This window comes from Eutrema salsugineum, unplaced genomic scaffold (genome assembly GCF_000478725.1).
Source record: "Eutrema salsugineum unplaced genomic scaffold, Eutsalg1_0 scaffold_13, whole genome shotgun sequence".
Lineage (NCBI taxonomy): Eukaryota > Viridiplantae > Streptophyta > Magnoliopsida > Brassicales > Brassicaceae > Eutrema > Eutrema salsugineum.
The window spans coordinates 1,205,425-1,227,627 of NW_006256885.1; the positions used below are offsets into that span (position 1 = coordinate 1,205,425).

Sequence of the window (22,203 nt, forward strand, 5' to 3'; positions counted from 1 at the left end):
TGTTTTGTAATTTTTATTTTTTAAGTAATTAAATTTGTGATGCAGATTTTTTTTTTTTTTGAAAATTGAGAAGACTTATGGTAATTACCAAATGAAATAAAAAGAAGAAAAGATTGGCTTTGTGTAAGATGGAACCAATAGCTCTTCTTTTTTTGAAGTTCAAAAACTTTAATGCAATAGCCTTGTGGAGATTGCTAGCTTCAAGACGTTAAACCAAAACAAAACAACACTACTATATTTATTTTATTAACAAAATCACAACAATTCTAAAAAGCGAGAACAAAACTACTGAACAATTGGGCCTAATATTAAACCCAAGTATGTACTAATCCCAAAACCTAAACTATCGTCGTTTCTTATCAAACAAAACAAAATCTATCTCTCTAACAATAAATACGTAATTAGCATTTTTGTATGTTTAGTTGGTTTGGTAAGATGATTTTGGTAACATCGTCAGTTGTTTATTCCTCATAGAATGACGCATTTGTTAAGACTTGTGTAGAAAAAAGACAAAAAAGATTCAAACTTTTGATGATACAAAAGATCCTTTCCACTATTTAGTCCCTCATTTACAGTTAAGACTTAAGACCATTTTCCATAGCTGTCATTTGGTGAGGAGCTCGAGAGAAATGGAGTTAAAATTGACATCTTTATTATGCATATCACTGAAACTGTAAATTGTGCAAAGCAAATGGCAAACAATTCAAGGAGAGAGATGGGATTAATCTAAACCACTCATCATAACTCTCTGTTTCTCACTTCTTTTGCTGAGTCTTGAGTTCCTTTACCCTCTCTTCCGTTGCCTTCAACGCTTTCCCGTAGATATCGATCAACTGAAAAAAATGATAAAATCCCAAAGAAGGAAGAAGAAAAGGGTGAGTCTCAGGGAATTTGGTCACAAGATTTAGCAGACAAAAAGCCTTAAAAATGACTCAAGATTGGCACTTTACCTCATCGATCTCTTCAGGTGAGATAATGAGCGGTGGAGACATCATTATGCTATCACCTGCAACACGGACTAACATCCCGCGCTTCTGGCACTCTGCTCCAAAGTATGCGCCAACACCTGCAAACATTGATTGCAAATGGTAGGGATTTAGTAAAGTAGTGAGTTTAGGAGAGGAGAAACATTTTTTGGTTTTGGTCATGAGAGAGACTTCACCCCATTCAGGTGGAAATGGTTCGTTTGGTGATTTGTTGTCTGTAAACTCTGTCCCGAGAATCAAACCCGTTCCTCTTATCTGAATATGATCACAAAATGCCCCAATGTTTAATCAAATACTTCAAAAGAAAAGCTAATGACTAAAAGAAATTATACCTCTCCAATAATAGGACTACTCTTGGAGAAAGCTTTAAGACCATCTTGAAATCTTGGGGCAACTTTGGCGACATGCTCTGGTATGTTCCTTTCCCTGTAATATGAAGAAAATAAGTGCAGATAAGAATCGAGTAACTTTATCACATGTGTGTGAGACAGGTTTTGAGTTTTTGGCAAATTACAATTTCAAAACCGGCTTACTTGCATGAACGAGCAAAAGTGACAAACTTACTTGTATATCTTTAACGCTTCAATTGCTACAGCACATGAAACTGGATGACCAGAATAAGTAAATCCATGCGAGAAAGCACCTGACATAAAAAAAAAACAAAAACAAAAATTACTGGCATTTTAAGATCAGAACACTGGAATATTACCACGGTGAACATTACTAAAAAGGTACCTAGCTTGTTGCTTTGAGAATAAATTACATCTGCCACTTCTTGACTTATAAGAATGGCTCCAATCGGCATATATGCTGAAGAAAGTGCCTGCATATTAAAACATTTACAACATGTATGTGAAATTTGTCAACAGAGGAAGTAAAGAAAAAATACTCGGTTTGCAAAATCTGACCTTAGCTAAGGAAACAAGATCTGGCTTGATGTTGTATTTGTCACAGCCAAACATTGTCCCGAGCCTTCCAAATGCACATATCACCTTAATTAAAGTCCAACAAAATAAAATTAGATAAATGGTAACCCATCTTCTTGATCGATTTTGGGGCCACGATCCTGTGTGTGGACTCATATTAAACAAGGTTTAATTAGATATGCACATACCTCATCAGCAATGAACAGAATATCGTATTTCTTAACAACAGCTTGGACCTGCAGCAGAGGAAAAAGAGCTCAATGTTACATCCAGAAAGATCTAACCACTGAACCACATAATTATGCTTAGTACCAACAAAGTTTACGAAATTGACCTTTTCAAAGTAGGTAGCAGGAGGAGGTATCACACCACCAGCACCCATGACTGGTTCAGCGATAAAAGCACCAATCTAGTAAGAAGACATTTTTGTTAGATTGAGATTCCAACATCATCACAAATGCATAGAGACCAAACGTATTTAAAAGAATGTTTACAGTTTCTGGTCCCTCTTTGATGATAAGATCCTCTAAATTCTTGGCTAATCTGGTTGAGAAGTCCTCTTCCGTTTCACCTGAACAAACAATTCCAAGGTTGAGATCAATGATTACTTTTACTTTAAAAAAAGAATTTAGAATCATTCATAGTAAATACCTGGAAGATGAAAACGCCAATAGTGAGGGCAATCTGTGTGCAACACAAATGGTGCAGGTAAATCAAAATTTTGGTGCAGCGCTGGAAGACTAGAAGTAGAAGATAAATTTGTTAGGTAGTAACGAAAAGAATCTTTAGAACATCTACAAAGAATGTCTGAGGAACTATATTTACTCTACCCGGATAAACTTGCTGATATTAGAGTGGAACCATGGTACCTGAAGTCATAAAACCGAACTAATAAACACCTTGAGATCTTATAAAATAAGACAAACACAAAATGACAAGCAGATATCTTTCTCACGATTTATTTCTTGCGATAAACTTTTTCTTCTCGGGCCTTCCAAGTGCGTTATTGTAATACCAAACCAGCTTGACCTGCAGATAGATACAGGAGATTTATAAACAACTCTTATAGGCAAACAGCTTAGAAAATCAAGGTACAGCGCATAGTTATGGAAACCTCAAACCTGTGTATCATTGGCCTCTGATCCACTGTTTGTAAAAAATGCTTTGGCCATTTTGTTAGCCGTGAACATGCCTAAAAGATCCTTAGCAAGATCCTGTTTTGCAGGTAAACCAGCACAGTGATCAAATTCTCTTTGATTACCCATTAAGTATACTGCCCTGAGTCTTAACAGCACACAGAAAGCAGCAGCAGACAGTAGAAAAAAAAAAAACTTTATAATAATGGCACCAAAAGGAAATGCCTAAGTACCAGAGAAGGTTTCGTAGTACGGTTCCAAAAGGAGTGATAAAACGGCAAGGTGTTCAACTGTTCCATAGCAGCAGAAACAAGCCGTGGCTCATTTCCTCCTGCAAGATTTTGGGGAGGGTCAGAGTCAAGGACGTAAAGCCAACACATTCACAACTATCCAGGAAATCCAAACTGTACAAGAGAAACATCAAGTCATGTGTATCAAGATAAATGAGGAAACAACCTAAGGCTGTACACCATAGACCAGCGAGAGAATCAAGATACTTTGTCCCATGGTCATCATACACATAACTTCCCTGTACAAATTTAAGAAAAATGTCATAACTTACATACATAACACTACTTTGAATCAACATTTACATTGCACGCCGATAAAAAAACCAACAACCAGTAAAATAAAGTTGACATTTTTGATATGTACCTCAGACTTTGCTATGATCAAGGGATGTAAATCAGCACTTTGCCACCCAGCTGTAAAAGGTGCAAGCATATCATGCCCTTTAGACCTGCTCAGAATTTCATGTAAGTTCTAAGAAACACATTTCCACTATTCATTACTCTACTGAAGCATCAGAAATCATCAAATCGAAACTCACCCAGCTGGTTTTTGCTTCTCCGGTGATGCTTCCGTAGTGAAGATCCTCGAGCCAGACATGGATTTGGAAGAAGCAGCATATCTACTCTGCAAATTAACCTGCCATGATAGGAAAAATATATTCTTTCATATTAGCACTAAGGTTGACCTACGAATCACATCACCATTTGGGTTCCCTAATTACTGGAGAATCCCCAAAAAGTATAATTCCAAAAAGACACCTGAGCTATTTCATCAAGCTTGGAGTATCAATTTGTTGATTTCTTACAAAAAAAATACAAATTTTTAATCTCAGCATTTTTCTGAATCCTGATCTACTAAACGAAAAAGGAGAAGGGTGACGAGTGACGAGAGAAAAGTTATGATTTTAGGTAACAAAATTCTCTAGGTCTGATGATGATGATGACGCAGTTAAAAGCAATCGAGGAATCATCTATCCGGAAATAATAAGATAATCGAAAGAAGAAGCGAGTAAGAAGAAGAACTCGATGGTATCGAGAAGAACCTGAGTTGTACGAGCCAATCGTCGGAGGCTGTTGATTGCTGCCATTTCTCGTAAGTCGAATGTCTCGAAGCAGAACGAAGAAACAGAGAGAAGAAATGATCAAAGAAGGAGGAATCTGTAGAATCCTGGATTCTTTGAGAGTGATGAAGGATCATGATGGCTTTATGAATCAAAAATATCTTATTTATCACTTCAAGTTCCATTTGATTTTGACCAATGACGTGTCATTGAGTCATTGTATATTTACAATAATTTAGTTTTTATTGATAGGCTGCCATAGTATTTAGCAAATTTCTTACCATATTAAACCGCATCAACTAGGCCAACTAGTAGAAAAAAACTTCCAAACTTGGTTAGATATTAAATTGAAGTTAGTAGGGGATAACACTTATACAATTTACGAGTGTTCACTACATTATTATTACATCAAATACATAAAAAAATTTGTCTTGTTTGTTGACAGGTGACACATATGATAAGGAAAAAAAAAAGAGTCCTCCTTATAAACGGTAAAAGATAAAAGATTTTTTTACTGTCTTCTTTTGACCAATATTTTTTTACTGTTGTCGACAAAAAAAAATCTTTTTTTCTGTCTGAACAGTAATCGTAATATAACACAAATCACTAAGCTATGTATAATTATCGGTGTATTAATTTGAATACTGCAGCAAAATAAAAATGATCCCGTTAAGTAACAAACGTTACAAAATCAGTCATATCATATCATATATGACAACACGTCACATAAGAAAAAAAGATTTTTTGTCTTTCATACCAAATATTATTCTTTAGAACTTATATAGTGTAAATGCATGCATTAAAGCCGTCGAATAAATAAAGCTCAAAACTGCTTGCCGTTTTACAACTCAATAAACGCTGCTAAGTTTCAGGTTATCGCGGCGCAAATTAGCACCGTACGGCGTGCAATCTATCAATCATTCATTCGTATCTGACGAGAGGGAAACGAAACGATAATAATCAATTTTTAGCTAAGTCCAAGTCCTATCTATCTGTAATCCTTCATTCTTCAGATAGAGAAAGAGAGAAATGGACTTTTTGGAGAGAGAGTAAAAGTAGTGCGAGAAAGACGATCAGTGACTGAAGAAGATCACTCACTCTCACACCCTCTCTGGAGATCTCATCGGCCGATCTTTTCTTCCCCACCTGTAAAGTTTCTAATTTTGCTTCTTTTTATGTCTGCTCATTTCTCAATTCCCTCTCTCTTAATTTGAGAGTTTCTTGAAAAAGTTTGGTTTTTTTTGTTGGTATAAAGAGTTGTTGATTTAGTGTTCGTCACTTTCATTTTGGGATCCAAAAGAGTGTAGCGACTCAATTGAGTTTCCTTATCTGTGTCTCTGTGCTTTTAATTACTTATTAATTAAACCCAAAACAGAAAGTTATCATTTTTGTTTCGAATTTTGAATAATTCAGTTGCTAAATGCAATCCTGCAGGTCGTTGTTATCTTTGCTGATCGTTGAAATCTGATACAATGGGTGCTTCGGGGAGGTGGATTAAAGCATTGGTTGGTTTCACGAAATCTGATAAGTCAAGGTCTTCAAAAAAAGATGACAATGTGAGTACTCTATGCTATTTTGATTACAAGAGTATCTCTTTATCAAATTATGCAAATGTTGGTTAAAAAAATGTATACAACCTTCATCTTATTTGTATTCATGAAGGTAAAGATTGCCACCAAGAGCCGGTTTGGGAGAAAGAATTCAGTTGATTTTGACGCTGAAAAATTTCAAGACGGATTTGAAGATTCCAATGCGCATAGTATGATAGATACTGGTGTCTCTACTTCGACTTCACTACAATCATATGGTGCAGCTTATGAAGAGCAAAGGAAAGAACATAGAGCTGCGACACGCATCCAAACAGCTTATAGAGGATTTCTGGTATTAGTTTCGCCTTATTAAGTTGATTGTATTTTCCTTGTTGCCTTGTATATCTATCTGCATGCTTTGCTTTGTGGGTTTGATTGGACTGAAGTAAAGATGATACATTTCGTAGGCTAGAAGGGCTTTACGAGCGTTGAAGGGATTGGTTAGACTTCAAGCTCTTGTCAGAGGACACGCGGTGAGGAAACAAGCAGCGGTAACGCTTCGATGCATGCAAGCGTTAGTAAGAGTTCAGGCTCGTGTACGCGCAAGACGTGTTCGTCTTGCCTTGGAAAGTGAAACGGGTCAGCAGACACTTCAGCAACAGCTAGCTGATGAAGCCCGAGTTCGAGAAATAGAGGTGATGTTCAGTTGTTCACTTGTCTCAGTTATATACAAACTTTGTATGGCCTTTACTTTTTGTTGAGAGAATTACAGTAATGTTGACTATGTGAAAATCATCTCTCAGGAAGGTTGGTGCGATAGCATTGGATCTGTTGAACAAATACAAGCAAAGCTGGTAAAGAGGCAGGAAGCTGCAGCTAAGCGTGAGAGGGCTATGGCATATGCTTTGACTCACCAGGTTACTCACAACCACTATGCTATTTAAGAAGTAACTGTTTGAATTTGCTCACTTTGTTAAGAAGTAATTGTTTGAATCTGCTCACATTGTACAAATCATAACATCCCTGAATAGTCTCTTTGATCGTCAATGGTTCTCTTCCATAGGACCAATCTTTAACCAAACACACTATGACAATCTCCCATGAAAGTGTATCTTTTTGCTTATGCTACTGGCCTCATCTCAGCCCCGATCACAGTTTCCGGTGCTGTTGTTTCTTTGTGTATGCAAAAGGATCTTTCTTTGTCTTACATACAAATTGCTCTCTTGTAGTGGCAAGCGGGAACTCGGCAGTTATCTGCGCACAGTGGCTTTCAACCTGACAAAAACAACTGGGGATGGAACTGGTTGGAAAGATGGATGGCTGTTCGTCCATGGGAGAACCGGTTTCTTGACAGTAACCTCAGGGAGGATACGACATTAGTTGAAAACAATGTGGAGCAGTCTGAGAATTTGCATAAAACGCAGATGAGAAATGCAAGCAAAATGCCAAACACTTCAACTCTTGTATCCGGTGTTTCAAGTCAGAAGGCAACCGGGCCATCTCTGTCGGATAGTAATTCGTCTTCTCCTGGAATATCTTCAAGCATTCCAGTGGTATCCAAGGCTAAGTCAAAGCTTGCTAAAGACGATCTTGCTGTAGAAGTTAACTCAAAACCTGGCGCTGGTCCAAGATCGCACAGCAATCCGAAAGAAAGATCAAGAGAGCCAATTAGATCTTCAAAGGAACGATTATCTCTGCCAAACAGTGGTTAGATCTCTTTCTCTCTTTCTCTACGCGTAGGAAACCTCGTTTCTTTTCCCTTCTGTGATGATTGAATGAATAGTCTTACCAACATGGTGATAGTGATAAGAGAATCAGTTTTGCATTGGTCATTACGATTCAAACCACAAGTTAGATAATTAGGTTAACTAAGTTTTAGTAAAACCTACAAATCTGATCTATTGTGTCAGGGGAGAGTTTGACCAGGCCTCAAATCAATCTGAATACATTATTAAACACGGAACAAGTCACATTCAACTAAGACGCATACATTTGATCTTTGAAACATTTCGGTTGTCTTTGGTTTTATTGTCCTTTTAAGTCTAAATTGTGAATATTCTTGAGCAGGAAGATCCTCAGGATCTCAGTCAGCTAAAGCCAGCCGAGCGGGAAAACTCACACCAACATCTCATAAAGTAGTCGAGGAGAAAACTGCCCAAAACCAGAGAAGACGTAATTCCGATCCAATAAAACAGAGGCTCGCATAGCCATGTTAAGTGTACATACACAGGTTCTGATGAAATGAAAGAAAAATGATAAAGACAAAAATCATGGAAGAACAGAATGGGTTTCAAAACTCGAGAGAGCTGCTTGGTTCATCGAACAAGAAGAGAACAGCGTCTTTCTGCTTTCATTGTTGTCGTTATTTATGTTAGCCATCCCTTTTTTGTCCATGATTCTCTGTGGATTCATATATATGGACCGGTAAGTAGTCTTATAATTTTAAGTAAGGTGTTTGGGGTATATTTGTGAAACAGTTTTTGTTGGGAGAACAGACCATGCTGCTCGTGGCCCTCCCAATGTGATTATATAGAGTTCGTTGTTTTGTATACATTTTCCCATTTCAAAAGAGTGATCTTTATCAATAATTAGTTGCTTTGCAAAAGTGATTAATTTAAGTGCAAGAAAAGAAACTGCCTATCAAAGAAGCTCAAATCATTGAAAGAAAACTAATAATCCTAATTTCCTTTCGAGAAATACGCTTAGTTTATCTACTTGATGCTAGAACCGGGTTGCGAGTTTGTCCCAAGACCTCCAGGGGTAAACACTGGAAGCTGGTTTGAGTTTAAATCCCTTCTAAATCTTGCATCACGATGAAGTGTCGATGCCAATCTGTCATGTCCCTCTCTTACCAAGCTCCTTTCACTTCTCGGGTTACTTCTAGTCGGGATATTAACCAGAGGTCCTCCAAAGAATATAGAGTCACCAGTATATGTCAGTCTTCTCTCGGCTTGCTGCAGAGGAAGAGGAGCCTTTAACGCTGATGATCCAGAAGATGAATCTTGAGGTGGAAGAATAGGTCTTGGATTCTGAGTGTTGGCTATTTGTGAGCTAGGATTTGGCAATCTGTTGCGGCCTTCAGGCATTGTCGTTACAGGAGCTGATACGTATCTCCCAGCTTCGGGATCCCAAACAACCGATGTCTTTCTCACGTCTCGCAGAAGCGAAGTTGCAGGATTGGAGAGAAACAGCGGATCAGCGCCGTTTCCTCTGTGCAGCACCTTTTCATCAAACGTCGAGTGCATGTGATGGGTTGTTGCTGCGAAGCGATGGTCAGTTAATGTATGATTGTGAGGGAGAGGAGCAAGTGTGATAGACTCGTGAACATGGCTTGGACTGCTGAAATTGCTAATGCCATGGCTTCCAGTGTCATACTCATCCCGGCTACTCTGGGTTGGAGCAAACGAGTTTCTAGAAAGAGATGACCGTAGTTCATTGTTCTGCATCTCTTTACTTGCAGTCACGTTTGCATCTGTGCTTACACTGCTGATGATACTAACTGTGCCAATGGAACTTAGTTCATTATCTTGTAAATGGCGATTATCTATCGGTCTTAGGACAGATGAAGATGCTCTGGCTCTGGCGGCTGCCCTTGCTGCTTCATTTGCATCCAACTTAGCGAGCTTCCATGCATTACGTTTGACAACGGGTCTTTTCGGAGCCTTGATGCCTCTCCCTGCTGCATCTGGATCTACGGTCGACGGGACCATGTGAGGGTCTAAATGGGGAATGACTTCATCCTGCAATAGAAATTATAACTGGCAAGTCAATACCGGACCATCATCTCAGTTTAGGCAGTACATGTATGCAACAATTAACGCATTTCATCATCGCCTTTCAAGGTCATACATAGCGATTAATACCATGGACAACACGATTTTCCAATGAGGTATAAAACCAACTATAGCAAACCAAAACTCTAATGAGTTTTACAAGAGATTAGAGATGCGATGAAATAGAATGGTTGGATGTTTAGGAAAAGGAAGAGATACCTGATCATCAACAAACACTCTAGGTGGAGTGCACCAGACACCCTTTTTGTATGGTAGGCCGAGAGAGCTTCCACCACTAAAGCCGGTTGTGGCAGACCCGGTAGGAGAATAGAGCACATTCTGAATTTCCTCATCAGCTGGCACCTCGCTCATGGCTCTCATTGCCACAACATACTCATACGTTGTAAGTCCCTGCCGATATTAAACAGAAGATAACCTCACATTGCTTATACTGGAACATGCCATCAGCAAGTTATAAACAAAGTTGTAGACATAAGTTAAAATGCCGTGAGCTTTAAAATTGGGAAAGGAGTTCGGGAGAATGGTTCAGATGGTTATAGTTATGAAAGATACAGCTGAACATTAAGATATAAAGCAGCTAACAAAAATTATCCAAGTTTAACCTCACTACTATGCAACCATGGATCTCTTGTGCTAAGAAAAATTCTCAGTGTTATAAGTAAGTAAAATAAAAGCTAGCTTCTTTCCTACTGACCTTTTTAATGAGCAGCATGTGGAAAAAGAGAAGTTCACCCAGTGGAAAACATGCCAGAATGGTAACAACAGTGCAAAGACCCTACATAATTTGCAGATATGACATTAGGAAACAGGACCACACCTCCAAGCAAAGACACAACATCAAGAATACTTACAACAACTGCCGCAAAAGGTGCACGGGAGAAACTATTTCCAAGTCTATTGACAATTTCGGTTTCCATGCTCTTCCTATTAACAAAAACACGAACTATAACTGCGATTCCGACTGCTGCTTCAATAATGAGCTGAGGAAGAAAGCGTAACCTTTTAATGGTTAAGTGATAAATAAGTTTAAGAAATAGAACATACTACAAGGCAAATACATACCCAAAGAAGGCTGGCCGTCATCAGAGACACAAAAGTCATGTAGTTTTTGCGACCGACACAATTGTTAAGCCACTGTAGCATTTATTACAACTATGTCATCTACTGAACCCATGAAAATCTAGTCAAATATCCAGACAAAGGCAACTGATTGCAATAAAAAAATTTGAAAACATGAGAGAGTTTACCTTGCAATGGTGATCGAAACCATCAACGCATTTATCACAGCTTCGACAATGCTTGCTGAACTTGCGTACCTGTGACAAATTCATGCATAATTGACTTTTATATTAAGGAGTATACATGTACACTTGACAAATACAGCTATGGGGACTTGACTGTAGCCATGTTATATATCTTGGAACCATTGTTACTATACCTCAGAATTGCACAATGTGCAAAATAGAGCCTCTTCGCTGTTTCCCTGTTGTTCAGCTCTTTCTTCCTGTTTCCAGCAGTCCTCAAGAACAAACACGCAACAGAAGATAGCCAGAGGATTATAGCAAGTTTTTCTACGAACAGAGTCCACTCTTTGAGCATCTCCTACAGAACCTTTCACACTAGAGTTTGGTGCTAAGGTAGAACTCCTGGAGACAATTGAAGGAGAAGACTGCAACTGACTGCCAGTTTCATCAAAATTCCTGGAGATATCTCTAGCTGATAAGGCACGAGCCATGTCAGCTCTGTGAATGCCTGTATCAAATATTGACATGATTCTTGGATCTGCAGGGTTGATTGCAGTACAGCGAACATACAGAACGAACACAAGAAGAGCCTGCAAACACATAATCCATCAACATTGAGTAATGCAGTAAGATATGTATATCTTCACACTTATAAGCATCATCTCTATTTCCTCGCTCAGATGCTCAAAACCTAAAACTCGTGGATGAATTTGCATATTGATACTAAAAATCAATGCTTGTGCTCTTGGTTATATGGTTTTATTAAGTTGCTAAGAACGAACTTTAACTTAGATTGTGAAGTATACAACTTGAGAAGCATTGAACATACCACCGGAGAGTAAACACCGATCAAGACGTATTCCCAAATGCGGCCACCGACGAAAGGAGCAAAGAAAGCATAATAAGCGACCACCAACAAGCAAAACACAGTAATCGCAATCACCTGACAACAAACATATATCAGGAGCCATTTCTATCGCCAATCAAAATCACAACTTTTGATTGACCAGGTTCGTCGACAGGATCGTATAAGAGATTGGAATTCGATTAATGGTTATAGAAGGTTACGAATCGATTACTTGGAGTGTGTGAGCGGGAAGTTGCCAACCGTGTTTCCTCACCATAGCTTCTCCAATAGCAACAACAGAACAACCAGAGAACTAGTCGAAACCCTAATGTCAACAACGTCTCCGCCACGGTTTCACGGCCGGGAGATGATCAAGTGGGAGGCGGAGCTGTGAGAGGGAAGAAAAGGAAAGTGACTGACTGAGAAAATATCGTCTCTCTCTCTAACTCTGACTGTGGCAGGTTTTAGTCGTAATTATTGACCAAAAAACTATTACATCTATTATATTAAAACACAAGCACATTTAGTTGATTGTTTCCTAAATTTTTTTAAAAATATTTTATATATATATATAAATTTAATTCCGAAAATTAGATATTAATTTAGATAACTAAAAATTTGCTTAAATATAGGTTATATCTATATTCTATAGATATTAATTTAAATAGATTTTCTTAAATATAGGTTAGATTTAATTTAATATTTGAAATTTAAATAAAATTTTTAGAATAACACATATGATTAAAAAATATCTTATTATATTTTTTAATTATATTATATCAGATTAAAATTTCACATATTAAAAATAGATAAATATTAATATTATATAATAATTTGATGGGATAAGTTAAGTTTTTTTGTTAGGTTATGAAAGCATGCATGATATTAAGAGAAAATTATTTCAAAATTAGTAAATAATTATATTATAAAATAATATAAACGGGCGGATTAGAATTATTGTATCATAAATATGGTTTTTCGTATTAATAAAATGAGCAAGTTAGAAATACATTTTTATAATAACAGTCACTTTTAAATTAATAAAATAATCGGGTTTAAATTATATTTTTATGATCATGATGGTCATAATAATACTGAAAAAAATATATATCTAAACACAAATTCTTTTTATACCACTTATTAACAAATTATATTTATAAAGAAAATATAAATTTTGATTAAAACAAAATTCCTGTGCGAATGCACGGGGTAAAATCTAGTTAGGATTAATTTCGTGGACTAATTCTAACATACAATATTTTCTATAATTTTTTGTTTTTTTGTTTTTCCAGCTATCTTTTTCATCTTTAAATAAATTCCAATTCCTGACACAGTCGAAAATAATATAGATAAATTTTTACACAAAATTAAAAACTTGTTAGAATTTTTTTTTAAAAAAAATTGGAGTATTTTAGGTTTTAGGTTTCTCACCACCCTAACTACTTGAAAATACCAAGTTTTAAGCTTTCAAGTTTGATTTATAATAGTTTATTACACAGTCATAAAAAAATACAAACTAAATATATAGATGTTTTAAAATTAAAAGGAAAAATACAAGCTAATTTAGTTATTTTGTTCGTTTTTAAAATAATTTGGACCAACCATTTAAAAGCCTAAGTCTAGTCGGACAGCCAATAGACTATAGTAATTATTAATGATGCCATTAATTCACGCTTCATCTATTTTACCTGGCAAGTGTTGGCACGCGCAACGCGTGCGCCGTAGGGAAGTATCGAACACCGAGAAAAAAAAAACCAAACAAAAAAAAATGTCTCTCTTAAGTGGAGAGAGAGAGAGAGACAACAATATCATCAACAACACGGTGCTGCGTTTAGACAAGAGAGAAACCCTAGAAAACCAAAAAAAAAGAGGAAATTCGTGCCTCCTTACCTCCCACTCGCTTCCTTAGATCGCGTGAACACCACACACGAGATTTCTCTCTTCTCTCTTCCCTCTTCTCTCTATCGTCCTCTTCCTTTCGCAGATCGAAAACGCCAACTCGCACCGATTGGCGCGTGCGTTGCCTTCTTCTTCCTCGAATCTTCGTCTTTCTTGAGATTATAGATTGGTTTCTTTCGATTCTTCTTGTTTTCCCAATCTCTCTGCTCTTCGTACCAGGTAATTTCATTTACTGGAACCACATATATATCTACAGTGTTTGATCAGCTTCTCTTCTTGTTTCAATCAAATTGAAATTCGGATTCAGGAATATGTAATTACCTGCTATGATGAATGATATCGTTAACCACTATGAATTTTAGCTTCAAGTTGCTACCTTTTCTGCATTTGTGAGAACAAAATGTATCCATCGAACTTGATTCTCTGATCTTTTTGACCTAAAGATAGATTTTTTCAGTGTTGCAGGGAGTCTGCTTCCTTAAATTATAGGAAAAAAGTTATCTTTTGTCATGGATATAGATCTTCGACTACATTCAGGTGACCTCTGCAAGGAAGGTGATGATGATAGAGGACTTGACAATGTGTTGCAGAACGAGCACAAGCTTCATGATGCTGATGAAGATATGGACATTGGCAAAATCGAGGACGTCACTGTCGAGGTACAAACCGATGACAGTGTAGGCATGGGTGTTCCAACGGTGGAGTTGGTTGAATACACAGAAGGTACGAACCCTGAACCTTTCAACGGTATGGAGTTTGCGTCACACGGCGAGGCGTATTCGTTTTACCAGGACTATTCTCGAGCGATTGGATTCAACACTGCGATACAGAACAGTCGTAGGTCAAAGACGACGAGAGAGTTTATAGATGCCAAGTTTGCTTGCTCTAGGTATGGTACTAAAAGAGAGTATGACAAGTCTTTTAACAGGCCACGAGCTAGGCAGAGCAAGCAAGACCCTGAGAATATGGCTGGTCGACGAACGTGTGCGAAAACAGATTGCAAAGCTAGCATGCATGTTAAGAGAAGGCCTGATGGGAAATGGGTGATTCATAGCTTTGTGAGGGAGCATAATCATGAGCTTTTACCTGCACAAGCTGTGAGTGAGCAGACTAGAAAGATATATGCTGCTATGGCTAAGCAGTTTGCGGAATACAAAACTGTTATTAGCCTGAAAAGCGATTCGAAGAGTTCTTTTGAGAAAGGTCGGAGTTTATCAGTGGAGACGGCGGATTTCAAAGTCCTGCTTGACTTCTTGTCACGGATGCAAATCTTGAATTCCAACTTCTTTTATGCGGTGGATCTTGGCGATGATCAGCGGCTGAAGAATGTGTTTTGGGTAGATGCAAAGAGCAGGCATAACTATGGCAGCTTTTGTGATGTTGTTTCTCTAGATATCACATACGTTAGAAACAAGTACAAGATGCCACTTGCTGTTTTTGTTGGAGTGAACCAGCACTACCAGTATATGGTCCTTGGGTGTGCTTTGATATCCGACGAGAGTGCAGCAACATTTTCTTGGTTAATGGAGACCTGGCTGAAAGCGATGGGTGGACAAGCTCCAAAGGTTTTGATCACTGAGCAAGATGTTGTATTGAACTCCATTGTCCCCGGAATCTTCCCCAATACCCAACATTGCCTTTTTCTTTGGCATGTTTTGATTAAGGTTTCTGAGAATCTTGGTCAAGTTGCTAAGCAACATGAAAATTTTACATCAAAGTTCGAGAAGTGCATCTATAAATCATGGAAGGAGGAAGACTTTGCTAGAAGATGGTGGAAGATTCTTTCTAGATTCGGCCTCAAAGACGATCAGTGGATGCAGTCGTTATATGAAGACCGCAGGAAATGGGCACCGACCTACATGACTAATGTTCTTTTGGCAGGGATGTCTACACCTCAAAGAGCTGATAGTGTTAACGCCTTCTTCGACAAGTACTTGCATAAGAAGACTAGTGTACAAGAATTTGTGAAACTATATGATACAATTTTGCAAGATAGATGTGAAGAAGAAGCCAAAGCTGATTCTGAATCGTGGAACAAGCAGCCAGCAATGAAGTCTCCATCGCCTTTTGAGAAGAGTGTTTCTGAAGTCTATACTCCTGCTGTATTCAAAAAATTCCAGATTGAAGTTTTGGGTGCAATTGCGTGTAGTCCCAGAGAGGAGAACCGAGATGCAACTTGTTCTACTTTTAGAGTTCAGGATTTTGAAAACAACCAGGACTTCATTGTAACATGGAACCAAGCAAAGGCTGAAGTCTCTTGCATCTGTCGGTTATTTGAGTACAAAGGCTATCTCTGCAGACACACGCTTAATGTTCTTCAGTGTTGTCATCTTTCTTCCATCCCCTCGCAGTACATATTGAAGCGGTGGACAAAAGATGCAAAAAGCCGGCATTTTTCAGGAGAACCTCAGCAGTTGCAGAGTAGGCTGCAGCGGTATAACGACTTGTGCCAACGAGCGTTGAAGCTGAATGAAGAGGCATCGTTCTCTCAAGAGAGTTACAATATTGCATTCCTTGCCATTGAAGAAGCTTTGGGAAATTGTGCTAGTGTTAATACTTCCGGCAGAAGTCTTCCAGATGTGGTCACCTCGCCAACTCAAGGTCTGATTTCCGTCGAGGAGGATAACCAGAGCAGAATTGCTGGCAAGACAAGCAAAAAAAAGAATCCAACTAAGAAAAGAAAAGTAACTTCTTGTTTACGATCTCTTTTTGCATTCAACTTAAGGTTTTTCTTGCCCTTTTATGGTTTGGAAGTCTGATGATTCGAAATACCAATTGCAGGTGAACTCAGAGCAGGAGGTTATGCCAGTTGCAGCGCCAGAAAGCTTGCAACAGATGGTCTCTCTTTGTTGATATGTCGTAGCAAGCTTTTGTTAACTTAAGAGTCCCCTAAGTATTTGATATCTGACTTTTATAATTGCAGGATAAGTTGAGCCCAAGGACAGTCGGCATTGAAAGTTATTATGGAACACAGCAGAGCGTGCAGAACATGGTAATTAATCACAAAATACTCATATTATTCTCATATAGACTGAGATTTTCTGTATGTAATCTGGTATGATTTGTGTGATTACAGGTCCAGCTGAATTTAATGGCGCCAACTCGCGATAATTTCTATGGGAATCAGCAAACAATTCAAGGATTGGTATGAAAATCGACCATGACAACTCTCTGTAAAACTAGCTTCTGCTGTTTTTTCTTTCATTAATTTTTGGATAAAAAACAAAAATCCCCGGCTGGTTTTATGTAGCGACAGTTGAACTCAATAGCGCCAAGCTACGACAGTTACTACGCTGCTCAGCAAGGCATCCATGGACAGGTAACAGTTATTCTCAGAGCTTTCAAGAGCAATGTCAATCTCTTACAAGACTGCAATCAAAAATGATCATTCTTACTCTTTTTTTTCTTTCTAGGGAGTTGATTTCTTCAGGCCACCCAATTTTCCTTATGATATCCGGGTAAATTTTCTGTTGTAATAACAGATTATCACCTTTTCTTTTCCTGTTTGTATCAAGTGGATTATCTTGTTCATGAAACACTTATTTTCACTACAGGATGATCCTAATGTGAGGACTACGCAGTTGCATGAGGACGCATCTAGACACTCATAGACAAAACTATAGCCCAACTGCGAAGCAAATCTCAAAATGCTTTGGATGAAAGGTTCAAATCTCTGTAGAACAGACGCCAACAAGCACTAGAAAGAAGCTCATTTGACACACTGAGGTTTGGAACAGAACAAGAGCATGATCTGTTTTTATCTGCTCACGTGTTTAATAGGATGTTGTATTGTTTCGCTTATTATCCCAGAGATTCGCTTCTGTTAATATTGTTCGTGTTTGTATTGTTAGTTCAGATGATCACCAAGCTTTGATCATTGACTGCTCGATTTTAGAGGGAAAAAAACAGTGTTTAGAGATATTCTCTATTTGTAAACTCTTGTTAATTCTTTTGATCAAGTTTCTTAAATTTGTATCAGAATTAAGCCTGATCTTGAAACCAAATACAAAAATGGTATATGGCTTGTTCATTGATCCCCTACCTTATATTTTTAACATTTGTAGAATGGATCTCACATCATAATCTACTACACAGTATTTATCTGAAAACAACAAAAATGTGCTTTTACTTTTTACTGAACACATTTATAGACATAAAACGCCTAAATTTGATAAAATTTTAGTATATACCAAATATGGAAAGGGAAAATGTGCTCTCCCCCTAAACAAACTACTATGTATATTTTTGACAAAAAAATTCAAAATAACAAACTACGTTATTCCATTGATGCAAAATTCTAACAGAACAGAACGATGAGATAGTAACTATTATGACGACGTTAGAATCAAATTATTGTTTTCTTTGAAAATTCTCACTAGTTTCCTATTTGGTCGTCTCTTGTTTAGCATTCATTTCAAAGTCACCTGTCCCGTCAATTAATTTGTGTCCACTTATTCCCTATTAAATTGCGTAAATAATACATATCAACTATTGAAACACTAGTCGCAATTAATCTTTCCTCAGTTTACTACCACAGTGGATTTAAATAATCTTAACATCTAAAATAATCAAATAGTATGCAAGAGTGTAGAAAGCATCTAACACACTAGGATATATCCTGAGTTTCTTATCAAAATTTTAATAATATATCACTGTCCAATGGTTATATATAAATCTTAGCAACATCTTCTTGATTTATTTCGTTGTCTCGTTGATGATTTTGTTATCAGGCTCGTGCCTATATGTACTAAAATAAAACATTGGCCTACGGGCCCATAGTTTTAAGAAAATATTAAGGATCTAATTTTTTTATTAGATTCAATGTCTCAGAGTCCTAATAAAATTTTAATCAAAATAGTTAATGATTTTTTTTTTCAGAAATAGTAATAAATATTGGAAAAAGAAATTAGGGTAATATACATGATCTGCCTAATCAATTGTTTTTAATTTTTACATTCGTCTCTTTACCTATTTTCAACCAGAGATAATGTATGTTTATTTTTTTCTTCTACATTTACAAACAAAATCATAATCAATTGGAAAATATTTTTTTTTTCATTTAATAGCCTACTGTTAACTACTATTAGTTTTTCTCAAATATAGAATAGACATAAGCACAATTTAATAGTTATTATTTATTCTATGAATTGAGGCATTCTTGGTACCGCCTAGGGTCTCAATAGCTCTAGATTATGTCTTTAAGTATCATATACGAATATCTATTTCTTTTTGTAATTTGACTAATCGTTCGTTTTCGCTGATTAAAACAGCTTAAAGGCTTTTCATTCTGTTGTGGGTTGAACAAAATTGTCGGTGTATCATATTCTATTACGTCTAACCTATACCTATATTATAACTTTTTTAAAATGATATATATGCATGTAGAACTTAGTATATAGCAAATCGCATCATTATCATTATCGTAAGACCCTCGTTACTTCGTGCTATATAATACGGCTACTGCACTAAGCAGGCAACGTGAAATGAAATATATTAACGTTTTTGTTAGCAAGAACGTACAGAAAAATATGCCGTCAGCTTTGTGACGATTATGTAAAGTGAGGGACTTAATTTACTATTTAATAAAAAAATACACACAATAGTGAAATGGGCCAATTTCGTCAACTTGTTGGGAAAGTAGCCAATAGCAAACATAATTCTACTAGTTTATTGATAGATAAAACTCAACTCAACTAACTGTAACTTCGTAAGGTCCATTATTTTATATGAATTTTTGATATCATCGAATGAGGTTAAATCAGAATAGGTAAACTAAGTACCAAAAAAAAGATTTATCAATTAAACACAAAAAGTAGATTAACGCAAAGCTACAAAATCAACGTGTAATGAAAACGTTCCCTAAATCAACGGTCACGATTGATTAGAAATTTTTTAGAATAGTCTTCCTTTTGACCAAGTCGAATCAAAATTAAACCTAGATAAATAAGAACTAAAGGAAGACAAAAGCTTTTAGCTTCTTTAGTTCTTTCTTTCTTATTACAACAAATCTCAACATAGTCTTTTTACAAACACAACAAAAAATGGCTAACCCAAACGAATGGTCTCAGTTCTACAACAACAACCAAACTTTCTTCACAACTTCCACCATCACTTCAACCACCGTCACAACCGCTTCTCCCTCCGGTGAAGCCACCTCCACAGACTCTCGTCTGAGTCCTGAAACCGGTCGTGTAACAAAACCGGCACGTAGAAGATCAAGAGCTTCACGTAGAACACCAACAACACTTCTCAACACAGACACATCCAATTTCCGTGCCATGGTTCAGCAGTTCACTGGTGGTCCATCCGCTATGGCTTTTGGTTCCGGTAATACTACTTCCGGTTTTAGCCTCACCACTTCGTCGGATCCAACCGCCGGATCTTCTCAACAAACTCCTTGGCAATATAATTTCCAGCCTCACGCGCCGCCGCAGCCTCCTCCTCAAAGGGCTTATATGTTCTCGTTGAGCAACGTGAATCCCATCGTTGGGTATAGTAACATGAACAACCCTAATAATACTTTGGTTTCCGGTGTGTTTGGAACGGTGGATGGTGGTGCTGGTGCTCCGTCGTCTAAGGAGGCAACGAATAGTAATACGTCTTCTTCGAGGCTACAATGAGAAAACGATTGGATTCTTTTGAATTTTTTTTTTTTTTTTCGCATAAAGGCAGAAATGTTAGGTACTGACTTTCTTTGTCATAGAATGAAAACTTTGACTTTTGTATATTTAAGTTTTTTCGTTTTCATATTTAATATTTTTTCTTTTTAGGCTCAAGAGATTATAGCGTTATCATGGCCCTAAATCCGCAAATATTCAGTAACTGAAGTTGCATACTTGCATTCCATATTGCAAACTGTCAATCAAAATTTTAAAAATGGTGATTATGGATTGTGGACTATATATTTTTTTTTATTAGAATTTAAATTTAAACAGTTAATATGCTCGAACACTAATGTATATCAATTATCACATATAATATTTATAATAAAAAAAAAATCACGTGAAGTTCTCAAGTGCATGTGAAAGTTTATATCTTTTCCAAAATACTAGTCAAAGAAATATATATATATATATAGCATAGACTAAGGCAAATAGCTTACATATCAAAATTTTCTGTGCTTATTGGATTGTAGACATTCAAATACGAAAATTGTGTGGATATTTTCCAAATTAGCTCGATAAAATAGAGAGTACGTATGAATATAAGTTATAACTAAAAAGTGCATATAACAGAGGACCATGAGGCATTTGTATTATTGTGAAATTAGTGTGAATGTAGCTTTACCAAATTAGCTCGATAAAATAGAGAAAATGAATAAAATGTTATAACTTCATAATTTCTTTTATAAAACGTGCATAGAGGATCATGAAGCATTTGTATTCTTATTATTGGATTGTAGACATTCAAACATGAAAAGAATGTGAATGTCGCTTTACAAATCAGCGCGAAAATATAGAAAAATTATATGTTTTGTCAAAAAATATATATAATATATAAGTTATAACTTTTTTTTCTTTTTCTTAGGGCACAATATATAGTTACATATTAATCATATGACTTGTAGACGGAAAACGGTGATTAGCCTTTTCCTTTTGACAACTTAAATTTGACCCCCTTTTTTTCTTTGTCTTTGATCATTAACATTTAGGATTATTGAAATACATCGAAGGAGAATTTTCCTGAAGACTAGAATAATCTTTTTTTTTTTTTTTTTTTGAAACGGGACTAGAATAATCTTTGACAGTAAAATTTGGAGAAGAGAGTATTGGATCATACCGAAATCAAACTTGCCTTTCGTTCGGAAACGGAGGAAGCTTTTTGGTGAAGGTAGGCTACCAACATGCCTAGATTCTTATCGTTTATTTTCTTTTCTTTTCCAATTCCTTCGCTAAAATTAATTTATGATTATTACTATATTTGATTTGACGGAGATCGAAGTTAATATAGAGTTTGGCATAAATATATACCAAAGCCTCGCATTCACGGTAGATAACAAATACTTAGTCTTATAGAATGTCTGTAGTTTTTTTTTGTTTCTTTTGTAATTTCGTTAGGTTTCAGATTCCTACGATAAATCCATAAATCAATGAAAGAGAATAATTTTATCATGTCGTATTCGTGTTTCTTTTGGACAAAAGAAATAAAAATAAAATAATATTGAAGAAATGATAAAAATAAAATAAAATGAGTGAGAAATGGGTTGGGAAGAGGGGATGAATCTAAGCACATTGTGGGTCCCATTAAGCTTAAGTGAAATTGCACTTCTCTTTTACTATCGAAAACATCTAAAGATCTCTTACTCATACTTTTATAGATTCTAATGTTATTTATGACTAAATCATGTCTCTTTTCATTAGATATGGTTTCATTAATTCATTAAATTTAAATAATCTAACTTATTTTCTTAGAAAGTATAGAAACACAACTAGACTAAAAGGTGATTTTAAAACACATGAAAGGATTGATTGGAACAAACTCTCTAATATTC

The 22,203-nt window shown here is 36.5% G+C and overlaps 5 protein-coding genes across 8 annotated transcripts; 3 read left to right on the forward strand and 2 right to left on the reverse strand.

Moving 5' to 3' along the window:
- Window positions 1-630: 630 nt before the first annotated feature.
- LOC18023656 (gamma-aminobutyrate transaminase POP2, mitochondrial) lies at window positions 631-4,523 on the reverse strand. Its single transcript, XM_006406137.2, has 19 exons — window positions 4,382-4,523; window positions 3,878-3,975; window positions 3,703-3,787; window positions 3,505-3,577; window positions 3,282-3,379; window positions 3,034-3,126; window positions 2,868-2,941; window positions 2,743-2,781; window positions 2,564-2,652; window positions 2,407-2,483; window positions 2,247-2,321; window positions 2,101-2,148; window positions 1,895-1,978; window positions 1,722-1,809; window positions 1,551-1,629; window positions 1,319-1,412; window positions 1,163-1,241; window positions 951-1,066; window positions 631-833 (listed from the first exon to the last, which is right to left on the reverse strand). Exons 1-19 carry the CDS (start codon window positions 4,424-4,426, stop codon window positions 756-758), a joined length of 1,512 nt encoding a protein of 503 aa, XP_006406200.1. The 5' UTR covers window positions 4,427-4,523; the 3' UTR covers window positions 631-755.
- Window positions 4,524-5,376: 853 nt separating this feature from the next.
- Window positions 5,377-8,481, forward strand: LOC18023658 (protein IQ-DOMAIN 1). 2 transcript variants are annotated; one of them, XM_006406138.2, is made up of 7 exons: window positions 5,377-5,547; window positions 5,834-5,955; window positions 6,062-6,280; window positions 6,396-6,623; window positions 6,732-6,845; window positions 7,158-7,635; window positions 7,996-8,481. In XM_006406138.2, exons 2-7 carry the CDS (start codon window positions 5,872-5,874, stop codon window positions 8,133-8,135), a joined length of 1,263 nt encoding a protein of 420 aa, XP_006406201.1. In that variant the 5' UTR covers window positions 5,377-5,547; window positions 5,834-5,871; the 3' UTR covers window positions 8,136-8,481. The 2 variants fall into 2 exon arrangements, with proteins under 2 accessions (XP_006406201.1, XP_024015079.1); XM_024159311.1 differs by having other exon boundaries at window positions 6,068-6,280.
- LOC18023659 (probable protein S-acyltransferase 20) lies at window positions 8,421-12,090 on the reverse strand. The gene is made up of 9 exons (XM_006406139.2): window positions 12,046-12,090; window positions 11,796-11,909; window positions 11,161-11,556; window positions 10,970-11,038; window positions 10,785-10,856; window positions 10,574-10,702; window positions 10,417-10,497; window positions 9,921-10,112; window positions 8,421-9,668 (listed from the first exon to the last, which is right to left on the reverse strand). Exons 1-9 carry the CDS (start codon window positions 12,088-12,090, stop codon window positions 8,640-8,642), a joined length of 2,127 nt encoding a protein of 708 aa, XP_006406202.1. The 3' UTR covers window positions 8,421-8,639.
- Window positions 12,091-13,647: 1,557 nt separating this feature from the next.
- Window positions 13,648-17,671, forward strand: LOC18023660 (protein FAR-RED ELONGATED HYPOCOTYL 3). 3 transcript variants are annotated; one of them, XM_006406141.2, is made up of 8 exons: window positions 13,648-13,931; window positions 14,170-16,396; window positions 16,494-16,550; window positions 16,636-16,704; window positions 16,789-16,857; window positions 16,963-17,031; window positions 17,126-17,170; window positions 17,267-17,671. In XM_006406141.2, exons 2-8 carry the CDS (start codon window positions 14,222-14,224, stop codon window positions 17,321-17,323), a joined length of 2,541 nt encoding a protein of 846 aa, XP_006406204.1. In that variant the 5' UTR covers window positions 13,648-13,931; window positions 14,170-14,221; the 3' UTR covers window positions 17,324-17,671. The 3 variants fall into 3 exon arrangements, with proteins under 3 accessions (XP_006406204.1, XP_024015054.1, XP_006406203.1); XM_024159286.1 differs by having other exon boundaries at window positions 16,969-17,031; XM_006406140.2 differs by having other exon boundaries at window positions 14,178-16,396.
- A 2,019-nt stretch (window positions 17,672-19,690) lies between these two features.
- On the forward strand, window positions 19,691-20,586 carry LOC18023661 (VQ motif-containing protein 22). The gene has a single exon (XM_006406142.2). The coding sequence runs from the start codon at window positions 19,754-19,756 to the stop codon at window positions 20,330-20,332; it is 579 nt and encodes a 192-aa protein (XP_006406205.1). The 5' UTR covers window positions 19,691-19,753; the 3' UTR covers window positions 20,333-20,586.
- The last annotated feature ends 1,617 nt before the right edge of the window (window positions 20,587-22,203 follow it).